The 16817-nt window shown below is 35.0% G+C and overlaps 1 protein-coding gene across 1 annotated transcript in view; it reads left to right on the top strand.

Moving 5' to 3' along the window:
• The window catches only part of STXBP3 (syntaxin binding protein 3), a 62483-nt gene that overhangs the window by 13211 nt on the left and 32455 nt on the right, over positions 1-16817 (top strand). Inside the window, exons 2-8 of the mRNA XM_070486955.1 lie at positions 334-383; positions 991-1072; positions 2972-3048; positions 5732-5810; positions 7163-7263; positions 12162-12316; positions 15121-15211. Coding sequence (XP_070343056.1) covers positions 334-383; positions 991-1072; positions 2972-3048; positions 5732-5810; positions 7163-7263; positions 12162-12316; positions 15121-15211 — 635 coding nt within the window. The remainder of the gene's footprint in view (positions 1-333; positions 384-990; positions 1073-2971; positions 3049-5731; positions 5811-7162; positions 7264-12161; positions 12317-15120; positions 15212-16817) is intronic.

Genomic DNA, 16817 nt, shown 5'->3' on the forward strand with positions numbered 1-16817 from the left:
TTTTTTTTTTTTCAGCTTTATCTCCCCAAACCCCCTGGTACATAGTTGCATATCTTAGTTGCAGGTCCTTCTAGCTGTGACATGTGGAACGCCACCTCAACGTGGCCTGACAAGCGGTGCCATGTCCACGCCCAGGATCCGAACCGGCGAAACCCTGGGCCACTGCAGTGGAGCACGCAAACTTAACCACTCTGCCACGGGGCCGGCCTCTTAACAGTTTTTCAAATTGGTTATTTCCCCTGCCATCTTGGACCTTTTGTGTATTCTGTTATTTGAGTATCGTATTATTCTATTTCTGTTGATTAAGATGCCTAAATAATTTTTCTTTTGCAGAGATAAAAGCAGCAGTATTTGATGACTGCAAGAAAGAAGACGAATGGAAGGTAGAATTTACGTGACTTGCCCTTTATGTGAAGGACTTCAATATAATTTTGTCCTTGTTTACTTCTGTAAGAGTGTATAGTCTGGAACCACACTGCTTACATTCAAATCCTAGCTTCGCCACTTAATAGCTATGGCTTCTGAGCCATATTACTTGACCTCTCTGTGCCTCTGTTTCCTTGTCTATAAAACGGGGATGGTAGAACCTTGTAGGGTAGTTGTAAATAGTAAATGAATTAATCCATGTAAAATGCTTACAACAGTGCCTGGAACAATTATGTTATTCCACAAGTGGCATTTATAATTTTAAGAAAATTTGATGTTAAACATCAGATACATTTAAAATGAACGAGTTCTCTGCTTCAAAATGGAAATATTTCTATTTGTTTACTTATGTAAAATACTATAGATACATACGTTGAGAAAATCAATCTCTTGCTCATGCAGGTTAAAAGATGAGTTGAGATAATTTTGCCTACTGTCCTGATATTTTAATTTTATGTTACAAAAAGTTCATGTTTGAGTAGGTGTAACAGATGAAATTCTGTCTTTAGTGAATTCTTGGCAATCAAATGCTTATAGTTTCTTAATTTATGTTCTCACTTTAAGATAATGCTTTTAGATGAATTTACCACTAAGCTTTTGGCATCGTGTTGCAAAATGACAGATCTTCTAGCAGAGGGTATAACTGGTAAGTATTACCAATACTCCTCATGAAATTTTTTTAATGTGATTGGGAAAGTTTGAAATATTAATAAATTTTAATTAGTAATTGTGTTTCTGAGGAGGTTATGTTTTCTTTTGTAAATAACTCTAGCCATAATAATTACACTGGATAGTATTCTTTTTTCTGTGAATCTTCAGAATAGCTTCTGTAAGTCAAGTTTTTTCTCAACAGAGACATATAATTAAATGCCCTTAACCAAGACTGTCAGTTGCCTTGTTGAGTTTGTTCTCTAAACTTTTTACTCTTACATATTTATTATAGTTTTGTATGTTTCTGCACTGGGTTTATCAGTGTTTTGATGAATGTTTGTGGTTTGAGACTCAAAGTCAAATATAATTCTTTTATATTTTGGATCCTAATGTAGTATATGTACCCTCTCTCACTCCTAACTTGTGAAGTTCGACAGTACATCCACTATTTTCAACAAAGCCTGAACAGTGTGTGCAATGGGAGAATTATCTAAAAATTTTTGTAATATTTACTTTTTTATATTTTATATAATCTTTTATTGTGGATTACATTTTCAGTTTGTAGTCTTTATGACCTTCAGTAGAAAAAGCTCTAAACCAGAAATTAGAAGAGTAAAGCCTTGATTTTTTTCTGCTACTGTACAAGTATAATACTGATTAAACCACTTAAGTTTTTAAGTTTCCAGAGGTCATTCTGGTGTGCAGCTAGAGTGAGAACCATTTGATAATATGTGTGAAAGCAGTAAGAAAGTACAGAACCATTTTGCACTGTAAGGAAGGTTGACTGAATTTTTGTAGACCATCGTTTCTTACTGTGTATTCAGTGTTGATAGATATTCTTCAAGGAAAGGATTCTGTGGCCAAGTAAGTTTGGGAAACAGCATTAAACAAAGCTAAACAGGTTTCTTTAGGACTTTTCAGAGTTTTTTATATGCCAGTGTGTATGTGGGTCCCCTGGGTACAGGTATAGTATTCAGTTTTCTAAACTTATTTGACCACAGAAAGCTTTTTTTGAGAAGCATTTCATAGGACTGTGTGTCATAGAGCACGTTGCTGCGGACTGTTCTCCGTGTGCTCCAGAGTCACCCAGGTCTGCTCTGGTTTAATCATGATCATGTCTGCTCACTTGAACTGGTCATGGTCCTTTTGATTTCCACATGAGCTCTCCTGAGAACCCCTCTGTTAGACTTGGTATTGACAGTTTCGGTGATCAGACTTTCTGTCATCATTCAGGTCATTTGTGAAAATATTCAGTAGTGTCTTAGAAGTCTTAAAACTTAGATGAAAAAACGTGCATATGATGCTACTTCAGTGGAGAATAAAATAAAAGAAAAACGTTAAAAAAATAGACTGGGAATTAGATTATTCCTTTGTCACTATTCTAGGAGTACTTATAAAAACCTTTCTTTTTTTAAATAATTTAATAGATATCCACTTTTCAGTGAATTGGAGAAGTGGAACTTTCCGCTATTGATAACCAGACATTTCAGAATATTCTCAAAGTCTCTGTTCTAAGTCATATCACAGTATTTTCACATGTATATTATTCACCGAATGTAATAGTATATATAGCATAAGATGACTGTAAGACACTTCATTTCGAGTATTAAGCAATAAAAGTAAGTTAACACAGATTTAACCTTGATCTTTTAAAGGTAAAATTACAATTGTCGGGAATGGAGATAAAAATAAAATTAAATATTTCCTTGGAAATCTTCCTTGATACCTTATCTAATAGAAGCTATGATAAACCTATACTTTACTAGTAGAAATTTAGGAATGAGAAAATGAATAGGAATGAATTATTATAAATAACAAGTACAGTAAAGTTTATTTAAAAATTGTTTCAAGTGTATAAATATTTGGTTATATAAAACGACTTTTTTTCTGTTAGTTGTGGAGAATATTTATAAGAATCGAGAACCTGTCAGACAAATGAAAGCTCTTTATTTTATCTCTCCAACATCAAAGGTGAGTACTTTGAATCTTTTAAAAAGTATATTCTTCAATATTCTCACCATTCACATGATTTTCTCATAGAAAATTCAAAGTAATAAAATACCATTTATTAGAAAAATAGTGCCATTAACGAGTTTGCTTAGGAAAGTTTTTCTTTGTTAGAAGATTGTTTCATTTGTGTTCTTCTCATTGAGAATATATAAGTGACAGAATTCCTTTCTCCCTCCTATATTAAAGCTAAATTTAACTGTATAAAATAATAGAATTTCTTTGAATAATTTGTTACTTATGCAGTTACTATTCAATCATAATTTTGGGGAGGATGGAAATGTACATAAAAGAAATAGTCTTGGATTAATTCTTTCTCTTATGACTTCCCTATAGCACACATATCTGTATGTGTATACACATGTGTGCATATGCATATGTTTATACTTATTTTTTATGTCAAAGAAATTTCTTTAGTTTATAATCCAACTGTGATTTAACTCATACTTAAAGCCAAACTTTTAGAGCTTGATAAAGTATCATATTTCTTTGTTCTGTACAGTATCTAAGAATACATTTTCCAACACATCCTATGGCTTTTTCTCGCCTAGAATGTTAATTTGGCAATTCCAGTTTCATTTCTTCTAACTCTAGCAGGCAGTAGGAATAAACCTAGATATTCACTATTTAGTTTCTAGTATTGGCTGCTGGTGGGTTTTAATGACATTTTATATCTTATCTGTGGTGTAATTCCATAAGATAAAATTCATGATTGGAAAAAATGCAAGTTAAAAGCACCATTTTTCACCTAGTAAATTGGCAGAGGGATTAAAAAAAAAAGTATGTGTGTATTTTTATATATAAATGGACAGATACTTATTTGACAGATAGATGTAGCCGTCTGTATATAAATCTCATATTCTAGCTGTCAGTGGGTAATGGAGCAGAAACGTCTTTATACTGCCAGTGGGAGTATAGATTGATAGAGCCTTTTGGAAAATAATTTGCCATTCTTTATCAAGAACCTTAAAAGTTTTACATCTTTGAGTTTATTGTAAAGAAATAATGCAGTAAATGGTCAAATTAAATTCCTGGTAATAAATAAACCTAATTAAATTCTTAGCATTAACAGATAATGGTATGAAAGACCATATGGCCATTGAAAACGATGCTTCCAGGAAATTTTAATGATGTAGGTAAATGTTCATTTTTAATGTTAAGTGACAAAAGCAGGATATAAAATCGTTTATTTAATAAAGGAGTGCAGGATTCAGAGAAAATGGTACCTGAATGTGGGACTCCTTTTTCTACTACAGCCAACTGCAGTTTCTCTTCTTGTCCTGAGTCAATTACCTGTTGGTCCTGTAGGCCTCTGAGTGCAAGTCCTCTTGGGTCCTTAGGTGTCTGGGTGCAAGTAAGGCCTTGGGCTCCTTGGGCACTAATGGAGAAGCCTGGTGCGAGACTTCCTTCCTCAGGCTGGGTGCGCACCTGGAGACTAAAGATTTCCCAGGCAAGGATCATAAAATGACAGATTTCAGGAAGACATTGACTGTAAGAGATCTGTGAACCCCAGGAGAAAGGTCAGTTGGGTATCTCAGGAAATCCCTGGTGGTTTTACGCACACACTGCAGCCCTTGGGAGGAGAAACCTCTTTGCCTTCCTCCTCTTTTGGAACTGCCTCTATTTAGGATACTCCAGCAACTAAATCTAAGCCTGAAGTGAGTTGATGAAGGAAAGTAACCACACATCTAAGTGGGTCAAGCTGCCAGAGAGAGGAAGTTCTGTAAGAATGAAGAAAACATACATCTGGCAAAATATAGCTGCTTGGAGAGAAGGATGACAACCTGAAGAAAAATAATGCACATAAGGAGAGTCTGGTGTAGCACATGAGAAACTTTCTGAAGCTCAAAAGTATGCCTTCTGAGTTAAACAGTTAATTGAAGAAGAGGATAATTGCTATTGAAATGTTAATTAATAGGCTAGAAGATCAAAATGGAATATCTCAAAGCAAAAAAGCGCATGGAAATAATGGACAAGAAAGATAAGAGATGCAGGGTAGATCCGTGAGATCTAACAGAAGTACAGTTCTAGGAGTTCCGGAAGGGGAAAAGGGAGCAGATGGAGGAGAGAGAATTAAATTCTTTGTTCTTCGTTGTTGCTTCCAGACCACTGTATCTTTGCTACCACCAGCGTTGAGGCGTGTGCTACCAGGCTGCATCACCGCTGTTCCTCTTCCTTGCAGTCGTCTGCCAGCCTGTGGGTCTTTCATTCTAATCCCTTGACAATTTTAGCTCCTCGCTGGCTGTCGCTTTCTTAAACGCTTCGCCACTCACACTCATAGTCTTGGTGGTTTCGCTATCCATGTAGATAGTACTTCCACATTCCTTGACTTCTCGGTTCCTTGAGCTCTTCTCTGCCGGTGGTCTGGTCTTCTGTGTTGTTTCAGCTTCCCAGTCACTTGATCGTTCCTAGATCTCTTCATCGCCAAAACACGACTCTCTTCATACACATGATACTTTACTGCTTGTGTTTCTAGCAATCACTTGCTAGACAACATAGCATCTTAAAAATCACTTTACAAATTAAACGTTTAGACAATTAAGGTTTTATTTTATCATTGAAATAACATAATCTTAGTTATTTCTGAAGCTAGCATGTGTAAGTTAGTATTTGATGAAATGTATATTAACATCTAACCTCTTTTAAGTCTGTAGACTGTTTTTTACGTGATTTTGCAAGTAAATCGGAGAACAAATATAAAGCAGCATATTTGTACTTCACTGACTGTAAGTAGCTTTGTAAAAGTTATTGCTTCATTGTTTAAAATCCTATAAATTATAAAATATTTCTTATACTATTCCAATGCTGGTGACTTTCTATTTATTTGTTCTAATTAGGTTAAAAAGAATTAAAAAATACAAGGATGTAGCTATCCTAATTCTAGTTAAGGTGATAGAAAATTAAAAGAAATCTTTCCAAACTAGTTTCAAAAGACAGTCATTTTCACTGGTATACAGGGGTGGCGGGTTGGTGGAGAGGGCTCTCTCAGGTTCTGTGCTGATAACAGAAGAATCCTTTTTTAAGTCAGAGTTTCAATTGGGGATTTGACTATATAATAAAAAATAAGACCCTTTGGGAGGGCACTGAAGAAACTGCCATCTGTTTGGCAAATATTAAGGGAGAAAAATCTATCGTATTTCTCTTGTTATGCCATATGTTCAAATAGAAAGCAGCCAAATTAATCACGGAGAAGTCCAGAGACACATATAATTCTGTTTTGTGTTGTACCTTATATAATTATATTGCAAAATAAAAATGCCATTTATCTAAGTTAAATCTTGGTCTCTGCTCTTAGAGATTCATTATTTTAAGTAGTATATTACTTTTCCTGTAAATTATTATCTCATGCCTAGTAGTAGTATGCAGTTTTTAAAATGTCATAAGTATTTTCCATTTAAATAATACTATTACAGCAATTCATGTTTATGGATGATAAAATTTAATGAATGTGAAGCTTCTTTTAACTTAAGGAATCTTGAAGCTAAAGAACATCATGTTGAAAGACACTAGGAGCCAGTGGTTGATATTCCAACCTAGATTTAATGGAACTGTAAACATTTAGGTAAAAGGGAGAAAAAAGTGCTTTCAGGTCCAGAATGGACTAGTTTAGAGTCTTAGAATTTACTTATATTAGAGAAATTCCTGTAATTCAAGGAAACATTAATTTATGTGGTACAGTTGCACTTCATAGCAGATTTATAAAAGCGGTGTAAGTTCCTGAGAAGTTCTGAAAGTCCACCAAAAGTTTATTAAGTCATGCATTTGGACCTGATTTTCCTTCCTAGCAATGTTAGTTTGCTGTGTTAGTAGCTCTCTAAGGAAATATACCTTAGGTTATTTAAGGTGGATATGAATGGTGAAATGGAATTTCTGTTACACACCTCTTAATTAGAATACATCTGCTCTATAAAGTGAAGAATAGTATTTGCATATTATCTCTGTCCTCATAGCAAATTACTTTGTGAAAGTCAGTAATTATATATAAAAAATAAATATTCTTGGATGTTGGAATGATTTGTTCAAAAGAATAAAAATTTAGGTGGAGTTATATACTTTGATTTTTTTCCCCTCCTCTCAGTTTGCCCTGATAGTCTCTTTAACAAAATTAAGACTTCTTGCTCCAAGTCAATAAGAAGATGTAAAGAAATAAATATTTCCTTCATTCCACTTGAATCTCAGGTACTTTCTATTTTTATTTTTATTTAGTTTATAATGGATTTTAAGATTTGGTTTTGTGAGCTTTTTTGTTAATAAGGTATGTCCTAAAGATATTTTATATTATGTGTTTGGTGAATTTTTTAAAAATTTTATTGAGTTCATCATAGTTTATAACGTTGTGACATTTCAGTCGTGCATTGTTAGTTGTCAGTCACCATAAAAATGTGCCCCTTTACTCCTTATACCCACCCCCAAGCCCTGTTGCCCTCCAGTAACCACTAAACTGTTCCCTTTGTCCATGTGTTAGTTTATCTTCCACATATGAGTGAAATCATACCATGTTTGTCTTTCTCTGTCTGGCTTATTTCGCTTAACGTAATACCCTCAAGATCCATCCATGTTGTTGTGAATGGGATGATTTTGTCATTTTTTATGGCTGAATAGTATTCCATTGTATATATACACATCATCTTTATCCATTCATCAGTTGATGGGCACTTGGGTTGATTCCACCTCTTTGGCTATTGTGAATAATGCTGCAATGAACATAGCGCTGCATAAATCTCTTTGAATTGTTGATTTCAAGTTCTTGGGATAAATACCCAGTATACCCAGAATTTTAAACAGTCCATAAATAAACATTTCCCATGATGAAGGGAGGGACATGAGTGCTAAATTGGAATACAACATTAATAATGAAAGTGGAGCTTAAATTTCACATCTGCCGCTAAGTCTTGTGTATGTAAAGTTTTACACACACTCTTAGATTATGAAATCAGAAGATTTTGAGCACAGTTTTTGTTAAAAGACTCCAAAGAAATAAATACTTTTAGCTTCTGTAACCATTTGTGATATTAAAACAAATGTTCTTTAATAAACTTTTTATATAACATTATATAAATTATTTATTTTGATTTGTAAAATAAAGAATTTTTGTTGATTTGTTTTGCCTTGGGAATGAGCCTCCAATTAATAGTAATGATAATTGCAAATACATACTGTGTCAGACACTTTTCTAAATGTATTCATGTAATCCTCACAATAGCCCTTTGAATAGATGGTAATTCTGTCTCCATTTTAAAGATGGGGAAATCAAAGAGGTTAAGTACGTAGCTTGCCCCACATCACACAGCTAGTGCATTGTTCAGCTTTGTTGTGTTCTGTTCTCTGTGTTTGGATTTTAGCATTTCACAGAATTGAAATAGTGTACTGTTGTTTGGAACCATAAGAGATAGAAAGGTCCTAGATAGAAGATAAAAAGAATGACAAACGCGTAGCAACAGAGATTGGATTGGTGGTTCCCATAGGGGAAAGGTGGGAGCGGGGAGGGCATAAGGGGTGATTAGGCACACATGTACGGTGATGGATTATAGTTAGTTTTGGGGTGGTGAACATGATGTAATCTACACAGAATTCGAAATATATTACAGTGTACACCTAAAAGAAAAATATTTTGGCAAAAAAACCATTATTAACTAAAAAAAAAAGAAAGGCCCTAGATAAGGGATTTCTTTTTTGTTATTGCTGTTTTTGACAAAGAAAGATTAGAGTCCAAATTGTAAAATTTTCAGATATCTGCTTAGCATTAAACTGTTTTTCAAATGTTACCTTTAGACCTGTTCCTTTTAATATGATGTGTAAATTTAGTGTAGGGTGAAAATGGGCTTCCTAAAATGATGTAGGATGTAAACAGTAGTGTGATAAATATTATAAACATATTCAGAGCATCTTGCTGCACAGAAGATAAATATAGTTTTAGCCTAACATTTCGTTAACATTCTGCGATTGCTGTATTTGAAGGAGAGGTTTGTAAAATATCTGACTAATTTGACAGCCGAAGGAAATAGTTTGTTTTTGTGTGTATAGAGAAATCTCATGGGAATCTTGTGCTTATCAGTCTTTGCAAAATGCTGTGATTATTTAAGATCCTGTCTGCTTTGTTTTTCCCCTAAGAAGTTTTTCTTTTAATTTACTTCCTTGGTAAACATCTTAAGAGGGTTTACTTAATAAATTTAACTATTATGGAGAAATTACAGTGAAAATATTTTGAACTTTTGTTTGTTTACAAGTGAAGATATAAATGAAATACTACTTAAGTGCTTTGAGCTATGAGCAAGGGCCTATATGAGCATTTATCAAGATCGTGTTCAGTGGACATTGTCTGCTAGGTGCAAAGCAAACTGCTGTGAAAAGATGAGCGAGAGACATGCCTTACCCTCACCTGAACACTGTAAAAGAGATACAAAGTATTATACACCTTAAAAATGATATCAATTAAGATTAGGTTCAACTGCACATAACAAAAATTTAAACTTTCAGTGGCTTAAACAAGATGGAAATTTATTTCTTGGTAATATAAGTCAGGAAATGGGCTATATGAGGCTAGTATACTGGCTCTGCAAAATTGTCAGGGGCCTAGTCTCTTAGGCATGGCCCTCATGATCCAAGATGACTGTAGAATTATTACATCTTCATTTGAGGAAGCAGGATGAAAGAGAGAAAGAACGAAGTACATAATTTTCATTTATATCCTATTAGCTAAAATTTAGTCACATTGCTGCTTAAGTGCATAGGAAAGAGAAAGGTAGTCTTTTGGCTGGGCATGTGGCTGCTTTTCCCAAAGAATTGGTATGATCGCTGAAGAGTAAGGAAAGAATGATTTTTGGGAGGCAGCTTGCAGTCTTCCACAAGAGAAGAGAGATTAATTCTTACTAGGAGAATGGGAAAACATTTGAAGAGTGGATAGAATTTCATAAGATAGTAATGAAGAGGGAAAGAATATTTTAGGAAGTGAGAACAGCCTGAGTGTAAAGATACAGAAGCAGAAAAGTGCAAAGGAGCAGGAGGAATATGGATTATAAGGGATAAAGGTATGATAGATCGGCTGTCTCTTTAGGTAGGCTGGGACCATGTTGTAGGAACCTCTAGGTCTCATCAAGAATGATGGTAGAAAATGGGCTGGTGCAGAAAATTGTGGGACTAGTCCTAAAGTCTTTAAGGAAAAGTAGAACTCAGGAGATCACTGGGGACAGATTGGTGAAGTCGGATATGATAGTGCTCTAAAGAAGAAAAGTTGGACATTGAGCCATGAAGTTGCTTGGAAAGGAAAGAGGTTGACTCACTTCTCCTAAATCCATGAGTCAAAGGGTTTAAAGAAAGCTCTCTCTTTCAGAGGGTTTAAGGTAATTAATGCTATCGCATATATGTTAAGGCAGTTGGAAAGCATTCAAGAATATAGGAGAGTTTGTTTACAGTGGACCCTTAGGGAGTACAGAATCTGGTATAGTTAGTGGAGAGAGTGCTAGAAGGTGTCTAGGTAGAAAGAACTAAGTTAGCTATAGATTGCAAGAAAAGCAGACGAAAGTTGGGGGGATGTCTGTACTTAAGGAGCTGATTGTGGGTCACAAAGATGAAGAAAGCATTTGGTAATAGTCTAAAGGAACCTGTAATGGTGGTGATGGAAAGTGGGGAGAAGGAGGAGAAGGAGGGAAAGGGAAGAAATGTGAGCGTAGAATGAAAAGCAGCTCCAAAATTCTTTTTGGTTCATTGGAGTATTAAACTGTGGTAACAACTCCCAACTCTCAGTGCGTTACAATAACAGAGTTTATTTCTCATTCATCTCATTGTCCATCGTGGTCTGACTGGGGCTTTGCTCTACGTCGTCTTCATTCTGGGACTGAGGCTGAAGGAGTAGCTGCTGTTTGGGACATAGAAGAGGGAAGAGAGGTGGTGGAGCCACAAATTGGCTTTTAAAGCTTCTGTGGGGAAGTGACACATCTCACTTCTACTCACATACCAATGACCATAGCCAAGCCTGACATCAGAGAGTGGGAAGTGTACTCCCATAGGGAGAGGCCCTGGGGGGAGAGGCAGTAAATATTTTTGAAGAAATAGTATTATCTACTGCAGTGGGATAGTAGACTATGAGGAAGCCACAGTCCAGCTGTATAGGGTGCTTGTTGGTAGTTAATACAGCATCCAAGGCTTTGAGCAGCACAAACATAAGTAAATTAGCTGTAGCTAAATCTCAGTCCGTGCTCAGGCTGCTGCAGTTGGTGAGTTATGTTCAGAGAAGTGAATGAGTTTGTATGAAAAGAAATGCAGGGAAGTTTATTCATAATTCATTAGTTAACCTATGATGTTTATTACACACCTCTGTTACACTCAATACATTATCCTGGGCTAAGAGGGATAACTATCATTGTTTAAAAAAAACCAAAAATTATTTTATCGGGGGGAACTCTCAACCCCAAATAGAGAGCTGCTTCTTTTGTGTTGTTCAAATAACACAATAATAGTAAATCTCTAATCCAATTTTTCACACGTAAGTAAATGCTTTTGTTGTTGAAGAAATACATCTGTGAGGTTTCACTGTATATATGGTAAGACCAATGCTATGTCTGGCACAGTGGCATATCTTTTGGGGAAGTATATTTCTATTTTAAGGATGTGAAGAGTATAAGCTAAAGAAGTGAAGATATATGTCAACTATGGAAAGTTTCTAGGTTATTCTCTAATGGGTTAGGATTTTTAATGTACGTCAAATATACAGACCAGTTTTGGCTTTGTTGTATTCTTTGTGCTAGGTATTAGATTTTTATTTTAGTTTGACTGCCTCAGATTCCTTCATCTGTTGCACAGGTAGTGAAAAGCATACAGTACACTCTGTATATGAAACAAGAATTGAAGGAGAGAGGTAGACTAAGCAGGAAAGGAGAGAGAGAAAAGAAATAAAGGATGAAATCAAGATGACAGAGAAAATGAGATTTGATTAAGGTAAAGACACAGTTGTTTCAGGAAACAGCATGGTTAGTGCAAGTATTTTTTTAATGTCCCAAATAATAGCCACATTTTTCTTGAGATTTTTTTTTTAATCAAGTCTCCAAATTGACAAGGTCACTTTTTTTGGCCTAACTTAGGTATATACTCTTGATGTACCAGATGCATTCTATTACTGTTACAGTCCAGACCCTAGTAATGCAAATGGAAAAGATGCCATAATGGAAGCGATGGCTGAGCAGATAGTTACAGTATGTGCTACCCTGGATGAAAATCCTGGAGTAAGATATAAAAGGTAAGACATTCAGTAGTGTCTGTATAGGTTATGCTTTCTGTTTCTCTCCAGTATAGAGGTAAGAAATGTCTCTGTGCTTTTGTGTATTGGTTTGCAGAATTTATTTTCCCTGTAAACCTATACTGTACATATAGGAGATTTTACGTTTAAGGTTTAAACTTTAGAGTGACTAATAGCCTCTGTTACTAAATTTTAGAGCTTAAATTTAGTATGATTTATGGACGTATTTTTTCATGAGTTTAAAGAATGCTTAGAGGAAATGTCTTTGTCCTATGGGGGTACAGTTTTACATTTAATATTTTGTTAAATTTCCACCAAATTTAAATGACGATGTTATCTGGGTACTGGTTATGGTGTCTAAGTATGTATAGTATCTAATCCCAGTGGCCATTTAAAATAGATGTCAGGGCTTTTTTAAGAGGTGAAGTTTGATTTTAGCACTGTGTACCTTTATTTATTTCCTTCTTTTTAAAAATAAGCTTTACTGTAAAGTGCATATAAATTACATATATATGGCTTGATAAATCATTCCAAAGTGAACATACCCATCTAACCCTAAGGTCAAGAAGTAAGACATAAACAGTATCTCAGAGGCTCCCCTCATGATCCTTTTAGTCACCACTTCCTTCCCACTCCCCAAAGGTAACTACTATCCTGACTTCTAACGCATATTTTAGTTTTGCCTGAGTTTGAAGTTGGTATAAGTGGAATCATATGGTATTTTTTGTTTCTGTCTTCTTTATTCAGCATTATGTTCTGAAAGTCATCCATGTTGTTCTGTATAGCCAGACAGCTTGGATTTTAATCTCTGCTACTTACTAGCTGTGTGAGTCGTCTGCCTTCAGTTTCCTTATATAACTGTGAAATGGGAATGGTAATAGTACCCACTTTATGAGGTTGTTGTTAGAATTAAATGAGTTAATATCTGTAAAGCACTCAGAATAGTGCATGGCATTAATAAAATGGTAATAGTAAATACACTGTACTACTGCTAATAATATTATCACACGTTTCTCTTTTAAAAGATTCTTGAAATGTTGGCATTTGTGAAGTTAGTTGACTGAATTGTTTAATTTCAAACTCATGTAGTGCTTTACATTCAAGTTACATTATCCTTAACCATTTAGAAAATCTACTATTAATTACTTAGAAAAATTATAGTAAATAGTAAATCTCCTTAATTCAGATGTTAACAGACAAGCTCTTTATTCATACCTCAGATGTTGGAAACATTCTTTTCCTTGTAGATGAAATGCTAATTACATTCTGAACTCAGTGGAGCTGAGCTAAGTGGTTTATCTTCTGCTAGAGTTCGGTCTCTGTTCAAGCTTCTGCTCTTGGTGATTGGCTGTGTTCAGGGAAATGAGTAAATGTAACCAGTTTATAATTTAATAGCTCACCTAGGGACCCGTTTTGACTTACTGTACTAGTTAAATAATAATCTAGGCTTTTAAAATCCTACCTGTTCTTTCACAAAGTATAACTGTATGTCTTAGGGACTTTTAAAGTGCAATTCTAACGTGAAATTATTTCCTTTTGAAAATATTTTAAAGCAAATCATGTAATAAATTATTCCTTGTAGTTCCTGCTTTATTTATTTTTAAGCTATAAAACCTAAAGATTCTTTAACATTTTGAAGCCCTCACAATGAGACCCTCCATTTTTGAGATTGGCGTGCTATTTGAAGAGCCTTTTCCAATATTTTTCTTGTAGACTTGAAAGTTACACTAATGCCGCTGGTCATGAAGTTACAATCTAGAATACAATTTTATCGTTTTAGAATACAGTCATAGACAAGATTTTATGCAAGAGACTATATTGGAAAGTTGGCTAAATGTTGGAGAATGTGGGAAAATTTCACACTGCTAGTGGGCGGGATAATTGGTTGACTACTTTGGAGAGTTAATAATGGTAATATCTAGAAAAGTTAAAAATGTACATACTCTGTGACCCAGCAATTATACTTTTAGATGTAATATATCTAGAGAAACATGTAAATGGAGATATATGTCTGAAGATATCTGTCTCAATGTTGTTTGCAATAGTATAAAATTGAGAATGACTTAAATGTCCATCTTTAGGAGAATGAATACATATCAAGTAAAATCATATGATGGGATACTATATAGAACTAAAAATAAATTCGGATAAATGTGTCAACAAAGATCTCAAATATGTATATAACAGTAAAAACATATACTGTTAAAACATGTTGAACTATAAATATGTAATAGTAATGACAGGAAGAATACACACCAAATTCATCATAGTGGTTGCCTTGGTGGGGGAATAGTGGTAGGGGAGAAGACCAGGAATTGGGAGGGGAATAAAGGGAGCTGCAATTTTATTTATAATATTTTATTTCCTTTATATTATAAATATCTGAAGTACACATGATAAGGTTTACATTTGTAAATACAGACAAATTGGTATAGCATTGTATTTGATATATTATCTGAGCTTTTCCATGTTTATAATATCTTCTAAATTAATAAATTACATGGAGGCTGGCCTGGTGGTGCAGTGTTTAAGTTCTCATGTTCCACTTTGGTGGCCCAGGTTTCGCTGGTTTGGATCCCGGGTGTGGACCTACACACTGCTCATCAAGCCATGCTGTGGCAGCATCCCACATATAAAGTAGAGGAAGATGGGCACAGATGTTAGCTCAGGGGTAATCTTCCTCAAAAAAATAAATTAGTAAATAAAAATAAGTTACATGGTTTAATTTTAGAATTCAACTTTATGATATTGTAAAGTATGTCTTGAAAGAAAAATAATTGTTTGAACATTTTTTCCCTTTCTAGTAAACCTCTAGATAATGCCAGTAAGCTTGCCCAGCTTGTTGAAAAAAAACTTGAAAACTACTACAAGATTGATGAAAAGAGCCTAATAAAGGTAATGTATAAAAGGCAAACAGAGATTATGCATAAAGTGTGCCTTATTTCTTTATAAGCCAAAGACACTGTTGTTTGTTCATTTTCCAGTATTGAGTCGGGAATCATTAACACAGATCCCCAGTATTGACTTGGGACTCGTTAATATAGATGGTCGTGGAAACCTTAACAGACAGGGTGGTTTAGTGGGGAAGATATGGGTTCTCAAGTAAGCACTGTGTCCAATTCCTGGCTCTGCCATTTAATTTATAGATATGTCAGTTGGGAAAATTATATAACTTCTCTGTGCCTAAGTTTTCTTATCAATAAAATGGGGATAATAAGAGAATACGTATTTTATAAATGAGTGAGAGGATTAAATGACTTAATACAGTAAAGTTCATAGGATAATACTTGCCACTGAGTAATAAATTTAGTTATTTAATAAATATAGTTAGGGGCTGGCCCCGTGGCCAAGTGGTTAAGTTCACAAGATCCGCTTTGGCGGCCCTGGGTTTCAATGGTTCGGATCCTGGGCACGGACATGGCACCTCCCGTCAGGCCACATTGAGGCAGTGTCCCACATGCCACAACTAGAAGGACCCACAACTAAAATACACAACTATGCAACTGTGTACTGGGGGGATTTGGGGAGAAAATGCAGAAAGGAGAAAAAAGGGGATTGGCAACAGTTGTTGGCTCAGGTGCCAATCTTTAAAAAAAATAAAAATAAATAAATATAGTTATTCCTGTTATTACTAATCTGTGACCTTGGACAAATTACTCTGAGATGTATTTTCATCTGTAAAATGGATGAGATAATATGTAGCTTGTTTGGTTGGCATGAAACTTAGATGAGTTAACATGTAAGTGTTTGGCACATGTAGAAGTTTAATAAATGGCAGCTGTTATTATCTTATGAAGATAGTATAAAGTAATCAAAGACTAAGGTTGGAACCTGGGGAATACCAGCATTTAGGCTTGGGTTGGAGAATGAAGAGCCTGAGGAGACTGACAGAGCTGGTACTGGAAAGCTAGGAAGCCATGTTGCAGTAGCTGAAGAATGAAAGGAAGGAACTGCTGATAGTTTGGAAGAGGAGATGGGCAAGGAAGCCACCAAGTACAATGCTCTGTGATAGGTGGAATGAGAGAATACGTAGAATGCAATGGGAATGTAGGTGGGGGCTGTCTTACTCCAACTGGAGTCTTGGAAGGCGTCCTAGAGGAAGGAGGCCCTTGAGCTTGAAGAGTGAGTATAACATTATAGAAGAGGGAGTTTATTGCTTGGATAACAGGATTCTTTAGGCAGAGGCATAGAGAAAAGGCAAAATTCACAGAGAAACAAGTTGACTAGAATGGAAGTTGTAAGCTTAGATGTAAGGTTAGTTTAGAACTTTAGAAAGTATTAGTTTTTGTTTCGGAGGTCTAGTGAAAGCTGTTCTGGTTGTAGTTATGAAGACAGTCGCTGAAGACACATAGACAGTCAACAAATATGTGTTGAATGAAGAGATATTCAATCAATATATTAATAAATATCCTATTAGTTCTTCATGATTTCAATGAAAAAAGGCAAAATCCACAAAAAACAAACTTGTTCTTTCCATTCTTTGAGAAATTAGACATCCTAC

The sequence above is a fragment of the Equus asinus genome, chromosome 16 (genome assembly GCF_041296235.1).
Source record: "Equus asinus isolate D_3611 breed Donkey chromosome 16, EquAss-T2T_v2, whole genome shotgun sequence".
Lineage (NCBI taxonomy): Eukaryota > Metazoa > Chordata > Mammalia > Perissodactyla > Equidae > Equus > Equus asinus.